Genomic DNA, 27,877 nt, shown 5'->3' on the forward strand with positions numbered 1-27,877 from the left:
ACAAAATGTGAAAGGATACATATATGTGTACTTCGGCGTGTATCTTGCAGTCCTCCATTACCGCCTGTCTCCTTCATCATCAAATTAGTACACCAATAAGCAATCTCAATTTCTGCTATTTTCCACAACAATGGAACTATTGAAGCTTTTAATTCTGTCTATCTCAGTGTTTCTCAACCTTTTTCGGCCCAGCGCTCCCTTATCCATTATCCAGGTCCCTCACCGCACCCATCATAGAAATTGTAGGCTACTTTGCACTGAATATTATTTTACTATTAATATTACTATCACTAGTGTTGATGTTTTGATTTTTATGCTTGTTTCTGTATTTATCATCAAAAATAATTTCCCAGAAAACAAAAAAGCCATGTGAATAAAAATTATTTTTACAAGCGTCTACGAAAAATGCAGTGAATGCACATTCAAGTTAAAATCGGTAAGCCTATCTGCAGCTAACCATAGCGGAAAAAGAATATTCTTGTTCTGCGCCATTTTCTGATGTTAGTTGCTAAATCTTGAACAAAATGACCAGATAAAAGATGTACAGCAATACCAGTTTAAACTTTGAACTATTGAACTATAAAGAAAGCGCCCTGCAACATTAAAACATGGACAGAACTGCAATGATGTCAGTCATAGCTCTTCTTCTCTTCAGTGTTTCTGACAGTTTCTGGTGGCGCAGCTTTGTGCTGCCTTCAGGAGAATGGGACATCAGAGTATCATCCATAAAATTTGACCCACATGGAGTTTATTGTGCAAACCAGAGCTTTCAGTGGAAAAACAAAACTTCCAGATCCTTAATGCCACACAAATATGGGACAGAAACATGGATTATATCTTTATATAGACCTGACTATTGATTTATGGATTAATAGTTTTACTGGACAGAAATTACAAAGAACAAAGCTGGTTCTTAATCAAGTCCTAATGAGTCAGATTGAAAGTGTCATGGAGTCACTGAACAGCCTCATAACATTAACACTGACTTGAAAAATAATATTGAAGAAATAAATATATCAATTCTAATTAAAAACATAATTAAGTGCTAAGTTTCTTATTGTTATGGTCCGTAAAACAATTTTCTTCTTAGCACTAATTGTGGTCTCAACAAACCCATGGCACTTCAACAATATTATTTTACCTTTTATGTGGAAAATAGTGTCTGTTTGTTCTCTGTATTAATTATTGCTTGAAAGGTCTTGCCATACCAGTTTATTCTTCTGTATTTACTTTAGTTTCTTAGTTTATTCTTGCATTTTGTTCTTCATTCATTTCCATTTAATTTTCTTTGATTAGTATTATCATCTCTTGGTTTATTGTTATGTCCTCTTTAGTTTCTTTCCTGTTGCTATTACTTTCAGCACCGATGTTAAATGTATAAAATAAACGCTCTCTATCGTGGAATCTCCCATGGAGGGATTTTATTTTTATTTAAATTGGTAACATTTTTCTGAGGGATACACAGTGAGGGTATCGTGATTTTAGTACCGTAATTACAAAAGATCGATACTCTGTTGTCCTTCCATGGAAGCGGGCAGCATCCAGACGGACAACAAAACACTTTTTAATATAAGTTGCTGCTTTGACATGATCACAGCACTGCCAAGACATGTGTACAAAAATCCTCAATAAAACGAAATATTTGAAAATCAGTCACCAGACAAGTGAAATCACAGCAACGTCATCAGCCGGTGTAAAGCTGAACTGATGCGGTGAAGCGTTACAGACCGCGGAGCTGCGCCAAGAAGCCAACAGAAACATTGAAGAGAAGAAGAGCTGCCATCGGTACAGTTGTAGCCAAGCATGTTTTAATGTTACACAACACCGTTTTAGCAAGTTGCTCAAAGTCTAAACTGGTATTGTTGTGCATATAAGGTGTAAAGTTTACCTTGGAGCAAACGGCCCCCAAAGGAATCCCAGGGCCCCCCTCTTGTAAAAATCTCCGCCAGGGCCCTCTCTGAACGTCCCCGTTGAGAAACGCTGGTCTATGCTCCTGAAGTGCTGTTCTGCTGCCTCTATAAATTTAACGATTTGCAGTATTTCAACATTTGTCAGTTTATTTCATCTTCAGAATAAACTGTGAGCAAGTTCTTGTTGTCTTCCTGTCACGAATCACTCGGGTTAATATTTTTTCCCATATTTATTTTCTCTACCGGAAGCAAAACAAAAAAGAGAAAGGAAAAAAAAATGTTCGGAATACAATGTTTGCTGTGAAGCGAGTTATTCCCCAGCTTGAAATGTGATTTGGTCCTTTAATTTTCTTTTTCTTTTTTTTTTTTTTTTTTGCGCTGTCTGCAACGAGGACAATAAAGTTGATTCAAACAAACACCGTGACGTCACTGCAAACAATGGCAGCCAGCGGTTCAGCTGTAACGGTCCTGACTCCAAACGGGAGAAGGCAAACAATTAAAGTGGCTCCAAACACACCTTTGTTACAGGTAAGCCCGGGTACAATGAGCGCTCGGTGCTCTCGAAGCTTTTTATTTCTGTTCATGCCTGAAAACAGGAGAGCGAACTGTTCTCCAGCTAGCATGCTAGGCTAACACTTGTTAGCCAGTGACAGATCAGTTTTTAGCCTTCGGGCGAATTAAGTCAACACAACCCTGTTCGTATCTGACTTACTTTGAGCTGTTACCATCCTGCTATGTTTGCCTTTTGCAGGTATTGGAAGATGTTTGCAAAAAACATGGATTTGACCCCAATGATCACGGCTTAAAGTGAGTGTGACAATATATAAATCTTCTTGTCTGATTGTCTTGTCTGAATTCAAAGCTATGAAGGTAGGAGCATTATGAAAATGTGATGAGATAAAGTAATTTCTAAAGAACAAATAAAGCCCGATTTGTTTTGTTGTTGTCTAAACCAAATCATGATAAATCTTTTATAATCTGTGCAAATGTTTTAGGTAGTAGGAGTTTTCCAGAAATGTACATCTTGATTTGGTAATATCTGTTCATTTTCCTTGCAAATAAATGGCTTTTAGAGTAAGAATTTTACAGTTTAAATCAGGATTTCTTAGTTACACTCAAGTGTTGAACCTGTTACCATCTAAACTCTTGCCACATTCTCAAAAAAAAAAAAATTGAAAAATGTGAGCGAGTGCCTTAGTCATTTGCTCCAAATAAGGCACCGATGTCACAGTCACCCCATGTTGTCTTAAAGTTTGGACCTGCTATGAAGCAATAACAACTTTGAAGATCGAGTATGAGAAAAAGGATGCAAACAGGTGGAGAAAAGACTTGTGGGAGAGCCATCTAGGACAGAAACAGCTGTTAGGAAGAGCAGAGCCTATTGGTTAGTAAGCAGGAGGTATATGAATGCGAAAGCAGAGTTTTGAGGGAAAGCGGTACAAAATACTGAAAATAAGCAATCTTGCTCTCTGTAAGCGCTCTAAAATTTTGGATAAATATTTCCAATATACACATACCTAGTGGAACTGTGTCCAAAAAAGTTATCTTGGTATCTTGAGATCGTAACAACTTTCCACCACATGCGAATCTAGACTAAAAACCCAGCTGTTTAGAGTTTCTTTTGAAACATAATCATGAAACATTAGTCAATAATCTGATGTGCAAAGACAGCAAAATGTGATGTTGTTGACTGTTGTCTGTGTTCTGTGACTTTATATTTTTGTGTTTTTATGATGTAAAGAACTTTGAAATGCCTTGTTGCTAAAAGGTGCAATACAAATAAAATTTGATTTCATTTGATGCTTTTAGGAGACTTCTGATGTCTTTTTTGCTAAATGTTGCCAAGCTTGGATGCTTTTCTTTGTGCATAAAAGTAGGTTTTGTGATCCACTGAACCTTTTTGTAATTAGTATATTGTAAGTCATTTTCAAAGGGGCCAGCGGTCTTATTTCTGTTGTGAACTTGCTGACAGGTTTCAGAGGACCGTTCTTGACCTGACGCTGCCTTGGAGATTTGCCAACCTTCCCAACAATGCCAAACTGGAAATGGTGACAAGTACAAGGAAACAAAGTGGAGCTGACAGCCAGGTTAGTTAACTTGACTTTAAAAAAAATGTGTGTGAAAGAATAGAAAAATGGTGTTGAAATCTGGTCATCACCAGAACCATTAAGACATCGCCAGTGGCAACATTGGAGGTGTCATTTATTGTAAGTTTTCATGTCTGCATTTACCTGTGAGATTTTAGCTCCATGGGTAATTTTTTTGACAATTTTTTGTACTCTAAAACAATTCAATTCAAATTCCAAAATACTCTATAATCCCAAGGGTATTATAGAGTAATCCCTTTGGGAATGTTCTAACTTATCAATTTAGATTATTTAAAGAGTTATTGAAGATGGCTGTTGGCAGGAAAGATCTCCTGCAGCGGTCTGTACTACACTGAATCTGAAGAAGCCTCAGAAATTCAGAAATTAATTCAGAAATTCACTGAAATTAACATAACATAGTTATTTTTAAATCACTAATCTGTGAATATTTTTTATATTGTTCTAAATCCATGTGTGTGAATGCTCCTTTATTGGGTGTGTTTAGATAACTTCTTTTGAATAAATCAGCAACTCGTCACAATTACAATGTTGTCAAAGTTGGTTCAAAAGCAGTTTACCGTCCAGAAGGAATTACAAAGGCAAATGGGCGGAAAAGTTTTTAGGCGCAATTAGATCTTTTAATAAATTTGAAGTATTACGACATTATCCACTACTATTAATAATAGCAAGTACTAGATTATTACCTTTTTCTTCTTCAATAACAGTGGCTTCATTGCATTCAGAGTTATTAACAGATTATGTTTCCAAACTTCAAATACTAATCATATGGCTGGATTTTTTTTTATCAATGCTCTTCCACATGTTTCAAAATTTGTGGCTGTAAAAAGTCTCTTGGATGAAAAGATTTTAGTTTTAGTAATGTTGGTGTTTATGTTCTATAGTGTATGCAATGAAAGAGCATATTGGATAAATAGTTTTGCATGCAGTCAGTTGGAAGCAGCCTGATGAAGTAAGGGTGCACCTGGATTTAACTAAGCAAACGGGCTGAACTGGAAAGTGACGCTGCATTTAAATATGTTGCAGCTGTTAACCAGTTAATTAACTAACTGATGTAGTCAGTGGCTTCCTGTTGTTTAATGAACCATTGCTTGGATTTGAAAGAGTGAGAGAATCGATCTATCCGTCCGTCCGTCCCATCCCATCCCGTGTTCGTCCAGCTAAAGAAGTCAAGTTTATTTGTATGGCACATTTCAGCAACAAAGCTGGTCAAAGCGCTTTTACATGATAAAAATATAATACAGTAACCAACTATGAAACAAGCAACAAACATTACATTTTGTCAAATGGCATCATCATTGTTCATCATGTGTTGATCTCTCTGTCTGACCATCCATCCGACCATTCATCCATTTTACAATCTAGAACATCTGTCATCTATTTGTCCACTCATTTATAAAATAATAGTGAAATTCTGTGTTTATACTTCCAAAATATGCAGAAAACCCTAGAAATCTGAGTCTGGAAAGTTAAAATTTTGATTATGAGCATGTAGCTAGCAACCCTGTATTATTTGCTGATAAAAACATTTGTACTTTATCTCTTACATTAGTAGCTCACCTTGGTGTGTGAGTCTCATAGTCAGTTTTAGGTTTTGGTAAGTTCATATTCTCTGTTTGCTCTCACTTGTCTCCAAAAAAACCCCCAAAAAACACACATTTTGTTGCAACTGAGCTTTACTTTCCTCTGACATCACAGCTTGATGACCTGATCCGTAAACCGATTGCTGTGTTTGATCTGCTACTCTGTTCATCTGACGGATGGTTGATTTGTTGATCCCTCACAGATTTTTATATATGTTCACATGACCACTCACCTCAGGCAGGCTGGCGTGTGTGTATGAGTGTTTGGTGTCGACAGCCAAGTCTCTCTTTTCATCTCTCCCGGTGAGCCGCCGTTTAGCGCTCTCCCTGCTCTGGACAACGGCACCGTTGAGTAAACATAAACAACCCATAGTATGACTCAGAAACTGAGAACATCAGCCTCACACTGTTGCCGGGTGTGTTGCTCATTTTCACGCTGATGTAGGCCCACATGTGCGACCAAAACAAGTTGGATTATCAAAGAGTTTATTCCTCTGAAAAAATGGCTCCAGATCAGAGAGTCAATAACTTTTTCTTAGATTTCATCAATGTGAGATTCTTGAGGTCTAGGAATGTAGAACATTATTTTTAGCTTCTTTAATGCGAAGAAAGACAAAGGAACAAACTTCAAAGTGTTTTATATTGTTTTACCCTGAAAGTAGTGTTCTGGTATTTTATTCGGTTTTTGTTTTTTTTCATTTTGAAGTTTATTGTGGATGAACTGATGCTGAACATTTATGGGCGCTTGTTACTTCTGCATTATGTTTGTTGTAGTTGGAACGTGTATGCTCTCTGATGCAGCTTGTGTGTTCTTGTGGCTCGCTGCGCATCAGGTGCGGATCGCGCTCCAGATGGAGGACGGCTCTCGGCTCCAGGGCTCCTTCTCCTCCGGACAGAGCCTGTGGGAAGTGATCGCGCATTTTCCTCAGATCAGGTGCGTATTGAACATGCGCGCTGACGCAAGGAGATGGGGACGGGACCGAAAATATTCCCTTCTTCTGTAGCAATTTGTTGACAGATTTAGGGTTATAAGTGCAGATGATGATTAACTTTTAAAATCACAGCAGTTATGCTCTAATCAAAGACAGCTTATATTAACATGTTGTCGATAGAAGTTGTTTTTTTTTTGTTACAACTGATCAAGCATACGCTGAAGGAATACTGTTATGATATTTACGGCAATGAAGTGCTTGTTTTCTTGTCAAAGAAATGAATTGAGTTATTTGTTTATTTGCATTTTAGATTTGCATTAGATTTCTAATATTGTATAACATAATCTTACCATGAGGTTTCATTGTGCATAAAAAAAATCTACAGAATGTGCCAAATTGTTTACCTGGTTACTCAATTAATAGTCAAAAATAATCGATTAATGAAATAATTGTTATTTGCAGCACTAATGCATATTAATCTCATCAAGAAGCTGTTAGAAAACTGATGCAACAAAAGGTAGCATTTAGTTCAACGATGAGTGTCGTCTTTTTTTCTGATTATAGGAAGTAGTTTGTCCCAAATGTGCAAAAACATCGTTCATCGACATTACCATAAACACAAAAAACTAAAACACACTGTTTCAACTGTGCCATGATAGAAAAACATTAGAGCAACAGATGAAATTGCAGTAACATGTTATCTAGTAAAAACTATAGATGCTAAGATAAAAACTGAAAAGTTTTGAATAAATAAATGACAAAGAAGAGGTTAAAGGCGATGTTGTTGCACAAAAGGAATATACTCGTTATGGATTCTGCAGATTTCGACTTGCCGTTGCATGAAAGAAGAAAACGGGCCAAACCAACATCCTCCGTCGAAGCCTTTTTCCCACACATCATCACTCACCTTTCACACACTCATGCAGCTGTTACCCAGTAGTTCCAGCTGTGCGGTGCCAGGTGCTCCTGCAGTCCACCGGCCTTCATCTCGGCTCTATTAAATTACATCACTGCATATCCTGATTCTCTGCCAGCAAAGTTATGCTTCTAAGAAATGGGTATTAGTTCCACTTCGACGGGGGAAACCAAAAATGTGGGGAATGACGAGAGACGGAAGGGTTGGCTTTGATTTTCAGGAATTTAGGGGAACAATAGTAAAATGTTTAGTTGGTTTCTGCACGACATTGTAAGCACATGGTTTACACATGCAGCGTGCCACTACATACCATGAGGTCTTATTGGTGCACCCCTCTTAAAAAGGGGAATAACAATAAAAAGAAATGCGTCTTGTTTTTTATTGTCACAGTTAAAGTAAGCTATCACTATTTACCTTTGGTTTTAATCTCGGTTTTACTTTTACTTCCCTGGATCCTGACAGAGTGTCGGAGCTGACCGAGTCTGGAGCCACTCCTGCATGTGTTTACATGAGAGATGAGGTATGAAGCCTTCCTCTAACTCTCCCTTTCTCAAGAGATGAAAGTGAGCTTTATGGAAACACAGCTGTTTGTCCATGTGTGTGTAGGTGAGTGGGGAGGAAGCGTTAAAGAAAACCACTCTAAAGTCTCTGGGTCTTACAGGTGGAAGCGCCATTGTCAGGTAGGGCGAACACATCAGCCCTTATCACGCTGGAATATCAAAACATATCTTTTTGTCCATTGTTTTTATTTTCATTTATTTCCACTCTTTGTCAGAGCAAAAAACAACTAGCTGATCTCTAGCCTGAATCTGAACTAATGTCAAATTTCTCTTAGTTTAAACAACAAACCACAGATTGGGATTGCTGTTCCAGCCTCTGGTGTTTGCAAAAGAAATATTTTTTGGCCTTTTACTGTACTTTATTTTCTGTTTGAGTATTGTTAAGGTTTAATGTAAAAAAAAAATTAACTCCTAGACACACTTGTTGCTGAAATTCATTCCATTTAAACAACAAAGAACATTTTTGTATCAGACATAAAAATAATGACTCGCCAATCAGAACTTAGTGGTTCATTTTTGTCTTTGATAAACGCTTGGACCTTAAGTTTTACAATCCAAGTAGATGAACACTGAATATATATTTTTTTCTAGCCTTTCTGCTGTGTGATCAGTTATTTTTATTAGAAGAAGAGCCAGTATTGTTTAACTTTAAAACAAATATTTACTATTTTGAAATAAAACAAAATCATTAATGGAGCTCCAATTTTAGCAATTAGCGCATTTAGTATGACAAAAACAACAGTTTCCTGATGTACATATCCTAGACTATCTAAAGCAGGGGTCTCAAACTTCAGGCCTCGAGGGCCGCAGTCCTGCAACTTCTAGATGTGCCTCTGCTGCACCACCTGAACAGAATAATTAGGTCATTTGCAAGACTGGGAGAACTGATCTACACAAGGAGGTAATTAAGCCATTTCATTCCAGAGTTTGGTACCTGTGGTACATCTAAAAACTGCAGGACAGCGGCCCTCGAGGACTGGAGTTTGAGACCCCTGATCTAAAGCCTTCACTAAACTTTACCAGAAGATTGTCAGCTTTTGTAACTGAAACATGAAAGGTAAAAACTAATAAAATATGGTAAGCACAGCATTGCTGCTTTACAGCTAACCTTCTTATTATCTGCCAAAGTCTTGTTCTCTCTCACTTTTTTGCAACATGAATAAATCACCAGGTTGTCTCAACATAGTGTCAAAAATACAAGTGACCAAATGGAGCTGAAATATGTTAAACAAAAGCTAGTAATTGGAGAATTATTATAACTCAAATTATGGTCTAAAAACAAAAGCTGTAAAATCTTAAATAAAATATTTGTTGGGTTTACTTTGGACTTGCCCTATAAGTGAGGTTCATTAGTCGGATTGGATCAGGGTCAGTCACAGTGTCTGGAATTTTTTAGGCTCTATCTAAACTATTACTGATACTGGACACATGACAGCATCCAAACCGGCATCATCTGGTACTACTCAGTACGTACAAAAAACAAAAACAAACTGGCATTATTGAGTTTCTGACCGGCCGATCAAGGTGGAAAGAGTCTGGATTTGGTCACTGGTGAATTTTTCTGGTGCCTCTCTAGTGATCGTTGGACATTTGTGCTTTATTTACATTTTATGTTATTTTCTCTTTCACTTTAATTAGCAAGAGTGGACAAGTTTAGAGATGTGATTTTAACACTTTTTGTTTTAGGTTTCTACACAAAAAGAATCAAGCAGCAGGAGAGGAAGATGAACCTTTTGCAAAGCCAAGCACACCCGTTGCAATGGAAGCCACTCCCAGCGAATCGCCTCAGCCCGACCCTGCTCCGTCGATTCCAGAGGCGTCAGCTGAAGTTGTGCCAACCAGTAAACCAAATCCACACGAGCCACTGGAAACCCCAGCTGTGCCAGCTCCAAGCTCCATTACTGAAGACGTTCCTAAACCCCAGGATGTGGTTCGACCCAAAGTCCAGAGAGCAGTCGAGGATGGAGAAGAAGCCGGACCGTCAGGATTGAACTCTCCCCCAACCTCCTCTGCTCCAGCAGCTCCTTTCATTCCTTTCTCTGGCGGCGGTCAGCGCCTCGGGGGTCTGGCCGGAGAGATCGGACACTCGCTGTCTTCGTCATCGTCTCTGTCGGCTCTAACCACGACTGTGCAATCGCCCAAAGCCAAGAAGGCCAAATCAAACCACAGCACTAAAGTGAGCCCCAGCAACACATCACATGCATTTCTTATTTAATTAATACACATCAAAATGGGGGGAACAGTTTTAAAAGCTTGCTTTCATGGAGCATCAGAAGATGTTGAAAATCTCTTTTGCACAAACGCTTTAGAGCGAGTTTCACCCCTGCCCTGATCGATATTTTGTTTCTGAGGTAGAACGAGGAAACGCCACTGACAAGCCAGAAACAGAATCAGATTTAACAGTTTAACCATTCATGGTGTGTCGCATTCAGGTGTGACATACAATAAAGGTGAGTATTGTGGGTTTGTAGCGATAACGACATTGATGCTCTGGTTTTGTCGCTTTTAATAAGTACAGGAAGTTGTTGAAATGTGACATTAAAAAAGTCTGTTAAGTGGATTTCATTTGTGATTGAATTATATGACAGAATGGAAGCAGATTTTCACAGAACTATGCAAGTTTTCAGTAAAAGCTAAATAATTTATTTCTGTCAAACTGGAAACAGAGTTAATTAAAGATCTCCTAGTGGTTTGTTTGTGATATTTTTGAGGTGTCAGAACTTATAAATAATGTGAAATTAACAAACTGTAGGTGGATTCTTGTATTTGATGTCAGGATGGTTAAATCAAGTTTAACTTTTGTCTTGTCAGTGCAAAGCAACTGTCAAATCGGCAGACCGGGATCTGGATAACACAGAAGAGTTTCTAGAGGTAAACATTTAATTTCTCTTTTTGAGTTATATTGTCTTTATTTACATACAGAGTCTTCTCCTGCATCTTCCGATTCATTAAATTTTCAACATAATTTAAATAATTAAACCTCCTTCCTCTGCCTTGTTTTGTGTATACAGTGTGTCTCTGCTCAAACCTTTTCCCATTTTATCATGTTACAGCCACAAACATTAATGCAATAGATGGATTAGATCACATGATCACAAAGTAGCACATAAATGTGAAATAATAAAAAAAATAATTCAGTGTCTCTCTCTTTTTTTATTTTACAAATAAATACATACAAGGTGTGTAATGCATTTGTAGTTAATACCTTTGAAGAGCAACTTTTTCCTGCAGTTAAAGCATCAAGTCTTGAGTTTTCTCTCTACCAGATTTGCCCATTTTTTTCTGTTGAATAGCTCAGTCAGATTGAACGGATAAGATCTGTGAATTTTATTTCTTGTGACAAATTCCCTCATTCATTCAATATCTGAATTTTGACTGAAATAGAGGGCAGAGACAAAGTATAGTCACTGCATGATGTTACCATCGTTTCATTGTGGAAACGGTTCTCAGTGTGGGCCAAAAGATTCGCTTCTGGCCACATTTCTCAACAGTGCCTTATTTTGCTGCCATTCTTCCATAAAGACCATATTTGTCGACGGTACGATTCATAGTTTTCCTCTCAATATGTTTTCTCCCACTTGAGCCGTTGGTCGCTGCAGCTCCTCCAGAGTTACCACGGGCCTCCTGGCTGTTTCTCTGAATATTCCTCTCTTTGCCCATCTGTGTCAGTCTAGGTGTCTCAGGATGTTTGCTGACGCTGTTTGTTCACTAATGTCCTTTAGCGAACCTCTGAAGTCTTCACCAAACAGCTGAATGTTTTACTCACACAGCAGGCAAATGAGACCCAATTACGCTTTTTAAAATTTTTTTTACTTAAGTGCATCTTAAATCCGTCTTTTTTACGGGGCAATCTGAACGGCCCATTTCCAATCTTCTCACCCCAAAGATATCTGTGTCACTTCCATATGTGGTACTAAACGTGATGTGTATCTGATTGTTTTCAAAGCGTCTGCAGCTTGTATGAACATGTCACATCAGAGTAAAGTGGGATCAACTCAAATGCCTGCCATACTTTTCTAATTTTTACTTGCTAAAGAAAAATCTGAAAACAACATCTACTTGTCTTCTCCACTGTGCAGTTATGCGCCCCTTTGTGTTGGTTGAAGTTTCTGGCTGTTTGTAGCAAAATGTGGGAAAGTTCAGTGGGTGTGAATACTCCTCCAGGGTCGCTGGTGTTACAGCGTCGTCACACGTTGTCGCTTCTCTCTTTGAGCAGCCAGTGGACAGGGAGCTTCTCATCTACCACATGGACTCTGCGTCCCGTCGGACCGAGGACCACGCCGATCTGCCCGACGAGTTCTTTGAAGTGACCATGGACGACGTCCGTAAGCGCTTCGCCCAGCTGAAGAGCGAGAGGTGAGTGGAAGGAAACAACAAAACCAGAAAATAAATTAAAGGGTTTTTAAAACTGTTTGTTTGCCAGCTTAAAACAAAAAACGCGTTGCCACAGAAACCTATCTGAATCCGACTTCTGGTCCTGCACTCTTTTAAGCAGATAATTAAGTCGGTTTTGCATGTGGTCCTGTGGTGTTTTGTCAATATGTAACTATTAATTGTTGAATACCACAGCAGTGATGCGAGGCCACAGGCAGGAGGAATGCTGGGCATCTCTGCGTGTGTTTAGAAGGTTTTTATTTTTTTTTTCCATCCTGCCTAATATGAGTTTGAAGTTTTTATTTATTTATGAGGACTTCCTCAAAACAGATGGGACTGAGTTTACTCTGCCGTCTCTGGATGCGGCCGCGGCGGGCCGCAGCTGCGCAGACGTTGTGTGTGTTTGCAAACATGGTTCCTTTCATAACACGCCCCACACACACTACAAAGGCCCCGCGAACGCAGTGTACTGGCAGCAATTAGTAGTTCTGTTCTGTGTAGCCCGGCCAGTCAACGGACCAAACACGATCAGGTTGAGACCTCGCCGAGCGCAACCTTTAATCTGCACCAACATGCTGCCTCGCTGCGACGCTGCCACCATGTCAATGACTGCAATTACCGAAGCTGGAGTTAAATCGACCACAGCAATTTGTCTCTGCCTCTGACACGCACAGCACACATACACGGCCACACACGCTCTTCTGTTTCTCCGCAGTTTGCTTCGTATCTGAACCCGTGTGTTTCTCTCTGTTCCCTGTTTTTCTAGGAAGTTACTAGAGGAGGCTCCGCTCCTCACTAAGGCTTTGAGAGAAGCTCAGATGAAGGAAAAGATGGAACGGTATCCCAAAGTGAGCAACGTCCAAACATTCCTCTGGTCTACATGGCTTTGCAAAAGTATTCATACCCTTGAACTGTGTCTCCTTGCAACAACAAACTTGAGATCTATTTTATTTGGATGTTTTGTAACACACCAACATGGAGTAGTGCATAAGTGTGAAGTGAAAGGAAAATGAGACAGAATTTTTTCAGCTGATGGGGTTCGCTTTCACACTGTCAAACAATTCAAACCCTTTGAGCAAGCTGTGGAGGCGCTGCAGCAAGAACTACTGAAGAAAACAGCACAAAAACCTCTGAAGAAGACATGAACTTCCTTCTTCACAAAATTCAAACAAAAATAAAGTAGGGTCAGATTTTTAGCGGCTGTGGGATTTCTCTTCTGTGTTTCTAAGCCATTTCTTCTGCTAACACTAGACTCTAGCATTGTTTTAATTTGTATTTACCCAGAACGCCCTGCGCTATAGTCAGCTTTCTTCTTTTGGAGTGGTCTCAGTCTGTTTGGCATTCAAAACCTCACCAGAGTTCACTTCAACTGAGCCAAGACGTGCGCTTTTAGGCGGACCAGAATTCGCTTTTTCGGTTTGCATCAGAGTTTGATTGTGCATCCACACCTCCCCAAACAAAGTGGACTTTCTAGACAAACGGATTAGAGTTTGGTTAAAGCGGGCTAAAAACGGCTGGTGGGCAGTATAAATCCAGCTGCTCTGTGAAGGCCTTAGACGGGGCACAGCACCTTGACGACCAAGATGACAACCAACAGATCAGGGAGAAAGTTGTGGAGAGGTTTAAAGCAGGATTAAATTATAAAATAATATTTGATGCTGTGCACATCTCACCACAACCCTACCAAGATGTGGGTCTCCAACTAAGCTGGCAGGCTGGTTGAGGAGAGCGTTAATCAGCTGATCAGCCAAGAGGACGATGGTAAATCTGGAGAAACTGCAGAGATGAATAAATGTGGCCGTTATTGAAGAGAGAAAAAGCCGTTGTAGAAAGAAAGTTCAGTCCTTTGTAAAGTTTGTAGGGAGCACAGCAAACATGTTGAAGAAGGAAGACCAAAACTAAAATTATAAAACATTATCTGGAGTAAAACTAACATTCCCGGCTTTGCAGATACAACTTTTATTTCAAAGTTCAATCTGTATTAAAACAATCGAATCATAAAGAAATCTTTAGAGACAGTCTCTTTCACAGGACCATATTTGGCTTTTCCCAACATATTTGTCTTCCTTTCATCAATTTCTTCCACATATGTTCTTTGACCATCTCCACATTGTGCTGGAATCCATACACTGTCCAGTGTTGGTCAAACGCATAAGATCTCTTCAAAAACACACTGAATTTTGATTGTAACCTGGCAAAATATCAAAAGTTTCAAGTGGCATAAGTACTTCTACAATGTAAATCATGTGTTTTTAAAATTCAGAGTATGTATATCCTGTGCGTCTCCAGGTGGTCCTGAGGATCCAGTTTCCAGACAGACATGTTCTGCAGGGCTTCTTCAGGCCCCTTGAGACAGGTGCGTGTGTCATTTCACCTGACTAGCCACAGGTATGGCTGCAATGTGAAGTTAACTCGTGGCTCTGTAAACACATTCACGACTGCAGCCGCAGCAGAGTGATATAGACGGAAAGAATGAGACAAGTCTGTAATTCCAGGGATTATGAGCAACAGCCATCTGACAGCCAGCATAGGAAAAAAACAAGTTGAAGGAAAATTCCTTCAAAAACATCAATTACAGTCCACAAACTGAGTGATGGAAGTATAGCTTGTTTTTTTGTTGTTTTTTTTCACGTTGCCTTTTGTCCAGTCGGTGCAGTGAGACACTTCTTGAGAAGTCACTTGGAGGATCCTGAGATCAGTTTCTACTTATGTAAGTGGCATTTAATCTCCTTTTAGTTATTCCCACTACTTCCATGTATCCAAACTCACCCTTTAAGACGTTGATCCATCTTTCTGCTGTTGTGTAAACCTTTAAAATCACCTTCGAGTACTAACAGATGACACCCTATTTCTATTCAAGTCGGTTTATTTATGTAAAAATGAACAATAAATGTCATCGGCCAAAATTATTTGCTTGATACTCGGGTCGGGCCAATATAAAGGTTTCTTAATCTGCTTATGATGGTCTACATTAGGGAGTTGGTGCAGCTCTGCTCTCCTCTACTTCTATCAATGACACATCCCCAAATATTTGCACCTGACTCACCCTGCAGTTACAGCAAATAACAAAATGGAGCTTGAAGATGTTAAACAAAAGCTAAAAACAGGAGAAGTTACACTGCTTACTCAAATTCCTGTTAAAAAATAAAAGCAGTAAAATCTTAATTAAAACAATATGTTGGGTTTACTTTGGGCTGGGGCCTATAATTAATGGTAATTAGTCGATTAGGGTTAAATTTTTTAAGCCTGATCTAGACTCTAGCAGCATGCATACATTCCAAATAATACATAGTTATAATACAATGCAGCTAAAATAAGATTTTTTTCTGGTACTCAGCTATCTATCTACGGAAACCCAGTAGATTGCATTTAGCTTTACTGCAATCATATCGCCTTAACAAGCCTATTGTGACAGTCCAATAGGTTTAGTCAATGGGAGGGTTAATTGATCATTTATTTATGTATGTAGGTCTCAGAAGTTACCTGAATTTCTGTGAGTTACTTTTGAAAAAGAAAGCTTTTATCTTAGTGTTAAAATATACCGGATGTTTGCCTCACTGACAAAAACTGAGAGTTTGTTTCACAGGAGACCAACCTCTACAGGTGATATAAAAATTAAATTAACTTGTATTTGCAGAGATTCTTTGATTAGCTTGTTGTTAGCTTATTGGTAAGTGATTATTGTGGATCACTCCTGGATGAGCCAGGAGGTTTTATCAGGATGAGTTTTCTCTCCGTGTAATTACTTGCACATCTTAATTCAGGACATGATGATTTTATTAGCGTGACATCCACAACTACACAAACATTGAAAGCAGCTGAACACACTCGCACAAAAAAAACAACCTAAATAACAGATGAAATATCTTCTGACTTTTGAAGCAATAGCTTTTCTTTTAAATGCTGCTTTTCTAAATTCCTGCAACAGTCAGCTGTGCTATAATGCTAGCTTGAACACAAACAAGAACAGTTGTTTTTATATTCTCCACTATTACTCACGTTAAGCAGCATTGCTTATAATAAAATGCGATGCTTTTATGGTTTAAATATGTTAAGCTGCTACATCTTAACTTCCTATGTCTGTTGTTTGTTTCAAATAGTTTTTGTCTATTGTCTTGTTGTATTTAAAGCAGTTTAGTGATTAAAATTTCATATTCTAAGGTTTGCTTTAAAGCAGAGCAGTGTAGCCCTTGGTAACACCGTGTCTCTCAGGCCAACAGTGGTGATTTCAGGATTCTGATTCTGCTTAAAACCACAAAGAATCTGGGGAAATATGCAAGCTCATTGTTTCAGTTTTCAACCCATAATTTTCACTGGAGTCTAACCTGTTGTCTGCAACACTTTTTAGTACATTCAGTCTTGGCTGCATTCAGAAGCTCTGCATCCAGTGTGTGTCTACATAGCCTTGCCGCGTACCGCCTCTGTGGCTGTTGGAACAAGGGAGAGGAAATTAAAGAAATGCCATTCACAACAAAAGTTGTTCGTCTCTGAAGTTTTGTGGATGGGACATTTTGATGAAATCTGAGTCTTGATGTATTATACTTAATGCTTTAAATCTTTTGATATACTTGTTATTTTGTTGAAAGCAGTTATTTGTCTTTCTTATGAGTGGTTACAAAAGTGCAGTGTGTCAACAGCTACGTTCGTTTGATGTACAGTATCTTGCAAAAGTATTTATCCTCCTTTAGGTTTTCCACATTTTGACACATTACAACCTCATACTTCAGTGTTCGTTATTCAGATCGCATGTGACACAGAAGAAGAAAAATGATTTATGCTTTCCAGGTTTTTACTTTTAGTCAGAATCTGCCAGCCATTCTGTGTTTACAGCCCCACAGAGCCAAAACTTACAAATATTTTTGGGGTAACATTGAACGTTACCAATTCAAATTGGTAAAACCACAAAGATGCTCTCTGTTTACTAACTAGGTGGTTTCTGAAGACAACTATCACTTTAGAGGGGGCTGAATAATGAGCAAATGTCACATTTCTCCAGTTTTATTTTGTGAAACAATTTAAAACCATTTATCATTTTTCTTTTCACAATTACACACCACTTTGTGTTTGTTACATAAAAATGCATTGAAATTAGTCATTAGAAGGTAACAAAGTGTGAATAAGTTTAAGGAGTGAGAACTTGTGCAGGGCACTGTAAGAACGAATGCACCAGGGATTTGTGCTTTATATTTAAAGTTAAATAACTGCTGATTTGATCATGAATTCAATGATCAGTTTGTGATTTTCAGCTCTCTCCTTTTCAGTCATCACCCCTCCAAAAACTATTCTGAAAGACCCTTCAGCTACTCTGGTGGAGGTAAGATCCTTCTCCTTCACTCTGACGCTGTTAAAAGGACTGATTTATCTCAAAGTTAAACTCCAACAAAACAACAAATAAAACTTTGTTTTCTCCCCCCTCTCTCTCTTAGCACACACTATAAAATGTTTCGGCTGGCTCTTCAAAGCTCCTCTGCATTCTTGCCCCCTCCATCCCCTTTTTTTCACTTCCACTCATACTTGCCCCCCCCACCCTTCTCTCCACTGTCCTTGACCCCAGCTGGGCTTGATTTTTCCCAGACTGGCACATGGGGTTAATACAGGCCTCGCTTTGATCTTACACACACACACACACACACACACACGCCTACATGGAGCAGTAGGCAGCCAGGATGCTTTGTTGCCTTTGAGTTTAGAGGGAATGGTGTCAGAGTTATAAAGTAGTTACCTCACTTCCCATACCTTTAGGTCCTTCTCTTGATTTTAAATATATTAGTTGGAATTACGTACGTATTTGACACCTGAAAAAGTGGCAAATCAAAGGGGTGGGGGTGTGGGGGTTGTTTGAAGTTTATCTTGTTGTGATGATGATGAAAATTCAGCCCTCAGTGGGGCTGGTACAAATGATAACAATCCTTCAAGAAAAAAACAAAAACCTTAAAAGCCTACTTTGAAAGGTTGAGGCTCTCCCTTGTTAGGGTCTGTCTCAGTCAAATCAGATGTTGCGATGTTCGGCAACCGTCTTTGTTCTCCGTCTCCCGAGCCGCTACCCACAACTCATCCCCCTCGACCCTCCGCCCTCATACACCCCAACTTCAACGGTTTCTTTCCGTTTAGCCTCCAGCACCCAGACGGTCCCTTTCTCTCTCTCTTTTCCTCTCGCTCTCTGGCCTTCACCCACATGTCTCTATCCATTAGGGACTTAAAAGCGTTAAAGTGAGCAAAAACAAAATCTTTAATCTCCGCGCACACTCAGGCACGTATCGTCTGTCTCCATTTCTGAGTCTATACATCAATCTTTGACTCGCAGAAGGAATCTTTAATCTTTCTCTTTCACACAGACGTCCGTGCACGTCTGTGTGACATGACACAGGCTGTGTGTGTGAGGCTGTGGGCCTCACACACACACACAAGCGTGCGCTTTAATCACTTTGTGTCATGTCAGGAAAGGAATGTTTCCCCAACCCAGAGGCCCTTTGATAGCAGGCGTCCCCTCCCTCACCCGTCTGCCCCTCGCTCTTCCATCAGGATCCGTTCCGTCTCCTCCTCTGTCACCCTGTGTTTTTTACTCAATCCCCCCTCTGTCCGTTCCTCTCACCCACCCACAGGTCTCCTCTCGTCGGCCCGTCTCTTCCGGAGCGCGGCTTTGTAGGGAACGGGATTGCAGGAATGCTCGTTGTTCTGCTGTAACTCATTGTTTCCTGCTCTCAGGGCTCTGATGACAGCAATTAGGCCAGTATGTCCCATTTTAGCAACCAGCCGCACAAAGACAGAGAGAGAACAGTGCATGTGTAAACCCATGTGACCCCGGCAGCCACCTGCCCCGTGTCACTGCAGAGTAGCTCATTTAACTCTTCCAGGGCTGAAACTATTAATTGTGATGAACTGATGATTGAAATAATCGTCAACTACTTTAGTAATCGACTAATCGTTAAGTGGAGAGTACATGCTGAAAACAATACTACTCAGGTCAGTAACTAATCCAAAACTGTACAAAATCCATATACGTTTTTCATTTAAGATAAAAAAAAAACTTGTCTGTAAGTATGTCCGATCCAGAACTACTCAAGTGGGCAAAAATTAATTTATTAAACACCTTTCGCTGTCCAATTATTAATCTGTTAATCCTAAAAATAATCATCAGATCACTACTACCCTACACTCTACTGATGCTAAGACAATCAAAAAGGGCTGATTTCTTTTTCTTCAAATGTTGATGTTAGAAGTATTTTTAGCTGCAGATGTATTTTTCCTACAAATGATAAAGTGTTCACTAAAGGAATGCTAAGTTATTGAATATTAGGCAATAAAGTGTTTATTTTCTTATTTGAAAAAGAAATTGATATGTTTATGCATTTCTAATATTGTATACAAAGCTGCTTAAGTTGCTAAATGAAATCTGCAGAACGAGACCATTTTTTATCTGATTCATTGTCAGAATAATTGATCAAATAATTGATTACTAAAATAATAATTATCTGCAGCCCTAAGTTGTATCGTCTCTCTGATACTACTGCTGTAAGATAGAGACTTATATACGTCCTCATTGTTGTTGTGATTTGTGATGGCTTCTTGTCATGCGGGTCGTTCTACTATATCACTAGGATGATACAGTTTTCGAGTCCTTCCCATATCGGCTCAGCAGGGCCAAAAGGCCGGAGTCCACCCTGACGACTCTGATGGCTCAAATTAGCATCCCTTCTTCAATTGTAAATGTGGTCGTTGACCGTCGGGCCAGAAGGTGGGAATGTGAATAGTCCATGTTGGGGGTGGGTATCTATGATACCTGCAGGAGATCAGGTCTCCTGTAGGTAGTGCTCTTCAGTTTAGTTTTGAAGCATACATGAAGTGTTTTTGGAGAGATGTGACCTTTTGCAGCTATCCATGATGTTGTGCTGCATTATCCAGGTCATTTTGCCAAATGTACATAGAGTTTGCAAAACATAGAATCTGTTTCAAAAAATATGCAAAGGTTTTTCTAAAAGAAATTAGTAATGTTTCTCTTTGAAATAAAGCTAAGAGGGTATAACATGACAGTTTAGAAATAAACTAACCAACTCTTAACTGAACTGCACTCAAAAACTGGTCTCCACTTTATACCTTGCACATGTACAGAGCTAAATAACTTCTATTTTACTGTCAGTCCTGCACTTTATATGTTATATTTAGATTTATATTCATATTTTATACTGTTGAAAATGACAACAAAGTCAGTCGAAGTCGAAGTCGAAGTCTAAGGAACAATTGTGCAACTGTGAGATGCGTTGAGGCCATTACCAGGGTACTGATAAGGTAATGGCCCTATTTACGGAACAAAAGCACCTGCTAGAGAAAATCCTTCAGGCCAGTTGGACTATCGAAGCCGATATAGGTATACGTCAAAGTGGACTAACTCTAGCCATTCTAGTGATATTTATTTGATGCGGAAGCTCATCAATTCACCGTGATTACCTGCTTGTATAAAGTTGTTTGATCTGGCGAAACGACCAACATGAAATAGGGAAGTAAAAGACATGAAAACCCAACAGGTGGAGCAGTTCCTGCTGTCGGCATCATTTTACAGAGAATATGTCTCCATCAGGACAATCTTTCCACCATCTTTCCTGCGGACGCTCTAAGACTTACTAAAGGTGTTTTCACACCTGATGGTCCGATAAACTCGGTTCTGTTGGGGACCGAAATTGCAACATTTCCAGTTTCGCTTTTACACTGCACTGTGTCAAACAGTCCAAACTAATTGAAAAACCTGTTCGCGCCCTCCCTGCACCAAGAACCCGTGAAGGAAACGACATGAAAACCTCAGAAGAAGACACTGAACACAACTTCCTCCTTCAAGAATGGAGTGACATCAGATTTTACTGGTTGTAGAGTTTCTATATTTCATTGGCAAAACACCACAAAACATTTTCCCCACCAATGTTAGACTATCGTGTCTGTTTTGGTTGTATTTACCCAGAATGCCCTGTGCTTCAGTCCACTTCCTGCTTGCGGAGTGGTCTCCGGTCCCCTTGCATCCAGTTTTATGGTTTTGATGTTTCTGCTTCACTGTGACCTCTAATTAAGACGAAAGATAACCTTTTTGTCCTAATTTTAGCCAGTTTTTTTAAAAATATAATTCCAACAAAAACATCCGTTCTCTCCTCCACAAGAACCATTTTGTGTTTCTCGTGTGAAGAAGACATTTTCTTTTCCTGTTTTTCACTTCTGTCCTATTAGAGTGACAGACGTGCTCCCCGCCTGCCCACCCGTCTGTGTTTTTTACCTCAAAATTACACGGTTGATAATTTATCTCCCAGCCACTGGTCCATTATAACCATTAGGGCCTTCTATGGTGGAGGAATGTGAAGCTTCAGGGGTGAAAGTGTTTTCGCTAACCATTTGATTGGTGCTCATTTTGTGGCCCGCTTCAAAGAACAGTGGTTGCTGGTTCATATCCCCCCCGAGCCATGAATCATCCCAGGAAACGAGCTTAATTTCTGCCTCTGATTTGCCAGGAACGTTCGGTTTGCTTGTAGCGGGAGGCAGCAGCAGTTCGGTCTGTTTGTAGAAATTGACGAGAATGCCAAACATTTTGAAAGCTTCTGTTTACTCTCTTGCTCTCTGCGTCTGTCTTCAGGCCGACTTGTTTCCTGGTGCTTTGGTGTACTTCGGCTCTGACGTCAAAGCAGGTTTTTTTTTTTTCTTTTACTCACATTTTATACCAGCTTCAAATAAATACTTGTGTTTTTGCAGAGGACTTTAATACAACCCAGTTTTCCTCCACAGAGTTTTACATAAAGAGAGATCTGCTTAAGACGTCTGTTTCAGCCCTGCAAGCCGATGAGTCCATTGCGAGGTATGTGGAATCTCTTTGAGGTTTTGGTTATGTGACAGGTGCCCCTATTTGCCCTCATTTCCTCCACACACACGCACACACACAAACACACACACCATGCCCCAGTACTTCTAAAGATAGAGCCTTAAAAATGACCCTCAGCTGCTGAGACAAAGTTGGCATTTAACCTCGTCTTATCTGCCCAGCCAGGACAAAGTACATCCTTAATAAGTATGAATTTTTGATACATGAATGAAAGACTTTTAAGGCCTTAAAATGTCTTTGATTCATTGGAAAATATGTCTTAATTACGTTAATCGCTGGTCTTAAATTTTGTCGTGTTTAAGTACTTATATTCTACGTAGGCTATTTTTTTCGTGGGACTTTTCTGTCAGGTAAAAAAAATTGCACTCAGACATCTTCATTATGTTCTTTGACTTGATATGGTTGAGGCTACTGCTAACTAGCTGCTAATAAACCCTTGCTAGCTAGCTAGCTTGTTTTGCATCTTTCATTGATAAGGATGACCTTCATCTTCGCCACTGGCTCACCTCTGTTGCTAATCTACTATGCAGATTCTATTCAAAAAAGCTTCGTACTACTATTATATAAAATATCCAATTTTCTGTCGTGATACAAGTCTTAAATTTCATTAAAAATGGTTTTTAAAAGCAGAAACCCTAAAGGAAAATAATCCAGCTCTGATCAGACACAAACATGCCTCAGTCAACACTTCCCCTCAGAGGTTTTTTCTCTCTTGTTTTCTTACTGTAGCTGCCTGCTCCGGTCCCCAGAGACCACATCCGGCTCAGAACCTGTCGAGGAGCTTCCGCCGCCCACAGAAGCGATGGACACTGACCCAAAGTCTGCGCAGGAAGAGCCAGAAGCGTCTACACAACCACATGGCGCTAAGCCGGCCAGAGCTGACCCAGGCAAGGTGCCCAAGTGGTTCAAACTTCCAGGTGAGGAGAGGATGGGCAGCCACTGGAGCAAACAGTGGGTATGCACTACATGCAACGCACGTGGGTGCCGTGCTCAAGGGGGCGTCAAAATGGTGCCGCAAAAATTATTTCTAGTTGGCATTTTCTGTATTTAACAACTTTGTGCGTGATGTAATCAACAACAGAGGGACTTCAATTATTATTTTTAGACATCCCTCTGCTGCTTCAGTCCCCCTCCTCCCCACATGCTGAGTTATTCTCGAGGTTTGCGTTGAGCGTGCAAGTCAATTAGGCGCTGCGGCTTTTATACTTGACACACGGAGGCCAGGTCTTTGATTTTTTTTTTTTTTTCGATTTCGGTGTGCGATTTTTAAATTTTTATTTTTCCTATTTGAATCGCGTTGTCACCTGAGCTAAAGATGGAGAGGCGGGCAAAAAAGCACTCAGACCACAAAACATAAAAACAGTTGAAAGTGATTGAAAGACAGCAGGTCAGTGCATATCGGTGCATCAAGAGGACGCTTGTAAATGTCCAGCTTAGCTTAACCAGTAAAATGACAGGTTGCTGTTGTCCTGTCAATGTTTGCTGCTTTTATAAACTAATGGATTAGAGCGAGAAAAATGAAGGAACTTGTGGTTATTTTGTTGTGCAGACATTCATCATTTGTTGAGTGAAATAGTAAACCATAAAACCAATAAATTATAGAACTTGGCCGTGATAAACTTGAGTTTAAATATCGTCACTCGGTCTAACATGTGAGCGGTGGTGTGATGTATCTAGTTCTGATCAGATGCCTCCGTTCATCCAAACGGATATTAGTTAAAATTATGCTTCTTATGTGGTTTGACTGTTGTATTTTAAACCTACTTAACATGAAGTTCATGTCATTCAGCTGAGAGGATGGAGAGAAAGAAGAGAAGAAGAAAGAATCACAGACAGGGGAAGGCAACAGGTTGGTCTGATGTTAGGCAGAAGAGAAGGAACAGCCACTTAGTCTCAAGTGGTTGTAATTTATTTAAAACAAAAGTGTATTAGAAAGAGCTGCAATTTGTTTAAAACTAATAAAGTTTGTTTAACCATATGACTTGTCAAATCTGGTCCAAACTTGATAACGTGCACACGTGCCTGATCTACAAACGACGCGCAAACAAGATTGTGCCGCAAAATGAGGAGAATCGCAGACGCTCTAAATTCAGCTTGTCTGCTTTCATGAATATGCAAAACACAGTGATCAACAGGAAGCGAAGAAATGTGGGAGGAAGATCTTCCAATACTTTACTTCCCCCTAATGTGATTTACTAAACCTGAACCAGATTCCTAAGTGCTATTTTTGTGTCTATATTAACAAACTTGAAAAGTAAGTGTAAACACTAAGAGATGTCTGAGGTCAGTGTGTCGAGCAAGAGGCATAGATACACCGACAGCAGACTTTGCTTGTAAAACATTTAAAACATTTAAATATAAAATAAAAATAGGTTAGAAATATATTCTGCAATGATGTTTATGAGTTGGAAATAATTCCAGTCGCTTTCTGCAACACGCCGTTACGTTTTGATGCTCTGCAGGAGCGCGGCTCTAAAGCCCAGAAAAGTTTCTTTTCCGACTCGTATGAAGCGTGTTCATGTTATGATAAATTATAAAGGCCTTACCTTTGTTTGCAATGTTTGGGCTAAATAAGCAATATTTATTATTTTCAAATTGTCACATAAAGATTTGAGGTGAGATGAAGGTGAGTGTGGAGTGAGTACAGAGGTTTTGAGATTTACTTTGAACGTTAAATGTTTTTACTGTTTTACCTCATTAAATGTATTATAACTTTACATGCAGCTTAATCACTTTCTACTTCATTTATCTTTTATGCCCCCTCTGCTCACCGACACTCCATGATGACAAAAATCCTCATTTAAATAGGGCCGTCTGCACCGCTGTCGCTCCAGTAATCGATTGCGTTCAACACGGCCTCTTTCTGCTCTTACAGTTTTATTCTTCGCACAATTTGCCGCTCGTTTTGAATCTTTGTAGATCAGGCCTTCAGTGTTTAAAATGTTCCTTATTGCTGCTGAATTGAGCTTACAAACTTCATTATAAAGGAGTGAAAACATCATTAGACACTAAACATGGAAATAAAAGCCCACTGAGATCAATTACGTTCTTTTTTTTCTTGTCGTGAAAGAACTTTTTATCACTTCAGTTTTGCGCCATTAAGCTCCTAACAAACTGAGAACAGCGAACCACGTTCAACAAATTGCTGCTTTTCAAGAACAGAACGGCTGGTGATGTTCGGACCAAGCAGTTGGTTCAGAACGGTCGTCCACATCCTGTCCTGAATGCCACCACACACACACGCACACCCGCCCACACACACACACACACGGAGTGTCCAGCCAGAGAGCCTCTGGTGCAGCCGCTCCTCTGAGGTTGTGTCGTAGGGTTCCTGATGGTCACCATATTGGTGTTTTCCTTCGAGGTATTCGCTCCGTTTGCAGCCCCTCCCCCGTGATGTTTGTGTTTTTGTGAGTTTTATTTCTGGCTGATCTCTGTGTGTGTCCTCTCTGAACCCAGCTGTGGCTGTTTTCTCTTTCATGAAGAAAGTTAAAAGAAAAAGACAGATGGGAGGGCGCTCAATGAGGATTATAGATTCCATGTGTGGACCGGTGCACAGAAACACACTCGCTCTAGCCTCTGCTCGGTGTGTGTGTCGCGCTGTTTGTCCATTTCTGAGGGGCTCAGCAGTGACGCATCAGGATAGCTCCAACGCATCCAGGAGTAACGAATCCTCAACTCGTTTTGTGTTCACACGGTTTTATTCGTGGCTTTTCGCTTGTCCTTCATCTCCACGATGAGCGTTTTTCCAGTGCGGAGCTCCTGCACTTCCCACAAATGTTTGGAAATAAACAGTTTTCCAGCTTTGGATTGCTATCCATCTGTCTAGCCATCCATTTATCAGTTTAGCCTTCATCCTTTCTTTCCTTCTCTCTTGGTTCCTTCCTCCCATTTCTTCACAGTTGGACATTTTTGCGGGGTGCACATTTAACGCCTGGCCACTCTATAAATATCTTCAAGTACATTTATAAAATTGGATTAAGTAGGACTGAAAACTTTAAATTTCAGTCTGGTAATCTGTAGAGTTTAGATATAGAAATGTATGGGAGCCCTGACTATACAATATTTTGTAAGTCGGTCTATTTTCAGAAGCAGTTCATTGGCTTTTCTTACCAATTTACTTAATTCCTAACCAGCTGCTTTTCCATTACAAATGTGTGTCAAACTTTGTTGATATTCCGCTAATGTAAAAAAAAAAAAAAACCACAATTTTGCAATTGAATTATAAAGAAGCTTAATTCATATGCCTGTAAATGAAAGCCTTGAAGAAAACGATACGTAGCTTCCAATATTTTGTACAAACATCCAGACAGGTCTGGGGGTAGTTATGGAGATGTTTCCAGGTGGATCGGGTTATAAAATCACATCCCAAGTTTTAAAGATCTCTCAGAGCAATGTTCAATCCACCATCAGACATGAGGAAGTCATGACCTTAAAATCAATCTGAATACAAAAATGAACGCCACAGTTTTCAGATTACTAAAAACAAAAAAAGCATGTATGTCCTTCCTCCCGGCTGCTAAACACTTCTTTGTGTTGCTGTCTCATAAAATTCCCCAGAACCAGAACGAACATTGAACAATGTGAAAAAAGCTCCAGCAGTTTGAAAAGGTTCCAGAGCATTTAAACGCTTATTCTTTCTAAGCTTCCTGTGGCGTATTTAACCGTTTCCTGTTTGTTCCCCAGGTAAGAAGTGAGGCGTGTGCTGCGCGTTGATGGAGTCAAGAGCCACATCCAGACCTCTGCTGTGCTTCCACTGAAGTCCTGATCCACCAGAACCAGAACCTGCTGCCTTTACAGTTGGAGAGGAATAGTTGAACTGATGAATTTGAAGGCGATTGCTGTGTTTCATTCCAGTTTGTTCCTGGGATAGAGAGAGAGACGTGTTGGGAATGGGCAGATGATTGAATAAAGAGTCTTGTGCTAACAGGGTTAGCTCTTGTTTGTCTTTTATTCTCCAGCTCTTTAACTTCACACTGGAAATATTTATGTCTTCTTGATCCTAGAAGTTTCCAACTTTAAGAAGAAACAATTCTGCTTAGTTTTTGGTAACTAATGTACTTTATCAGGTTAAATAATTAAACACGAACTGACTGAGGCGATGCTCTCTCTGTGATTTTACCATCGGTAGTTTTTAGGTGACATTAGCAGATTGAACACAAAATAATGATATTTTTAATAGTTCAATAATTTATTTTGAGTGAATATTTGGTGTTATATTTTAGTACTAAGGGAGTTCCTTGGCCATGAGCTGATGGATTAGACTGAGGCTGGCAAGACTGTGCGACACCAGCAGGGGGAGACAAAGACCTAAAAATATTAACAAAAATCTGTTTTTATTCATTCAAATTACATCATCAAACCAAACGGCTTGATTCTAGTTTAAGTAGTGAGTTTGCTTAAAGTGAGGATGGCATGGCATTTGCTGTTTTCTCCGCTTTGGGGTAAAATTTTAAAATCGGATCTCTATCCCGTTTGTTGTGCTTTTTAACTCACAACAGCTGCTAACGATTTACCTTTTGGATCTTAGTTTTTATGCGTGTTTTTTCTTTTACTGTAAACGGATTTACAGTTGTGTAAAGCCTTAGTCTGTGTGTTAAATGAATAAAAACAGATCTATCCAAAACCTTTCAGTTCTAATGAA

General features: G+C 39.6%; 1 protein-coding gene across 1 annotated transcript; it reads left to right on the top strand.

The window, feature by feature from the left end:
• The first annotated feature begins 2,293 nt into the window (after positions 1 to 2,293).
• On the top strand, positions 2,294 to 27,164 carry aspscr1 (ASPSCR1, UBX domain containing tether for SLC2A4). The gene is made up of 17 exons (XM_005810348.3): positions 2,294 to 2,438; positions 2,662 to 2,717; positions 3,883 to 3,997; positions 6,432 to 6,532; positions 7,909 to 7,966; positions 8,053 to 8,126; positions 9,693 to 10,182; positions 10,818 to 10,877; positions 12,223 to 12,362; positions 13,147 to 13,228; positions 14,670 to 14,736; positions 15,028 to 15,090; positions 17,642 to 17,694; positions 21,991 to 22,042; positions 22,140 to 22,209; positions 22,963 to 23,150; positions 26,920 to 27,164. Exons 1-17 carry the CDS (start codon positions 2,349 to 2,351, stop codon positions 26,928 to 26,930), a joined length of 1,770 nt encoding a protein of 589 aa, XP_005810405.1. The 5' UTR covers positions 2,294 to 2,348; the 3' UTR covers positions 26,931 to 27,164.
• The last annotated feature ends 713 nt before the right edge of the window (positions 27,165 to 27,877 follow it).

The sequence above is a fragment of the Xiphophorus maculatus genome, chromosome 5, assembly GCF_002775205.1.
Source record: "Xiphophorus maculatus strain JP 163 A chromosome 5, X_maculatus-5.0-male, whole genome shotgun sequence".
NCBI lineage: Eukaryota > Metazoa > Chordata > Actinopteri > Cyprinodontiformes > Poeciliidae > Xiphophorus > Xiphophorus maculatus.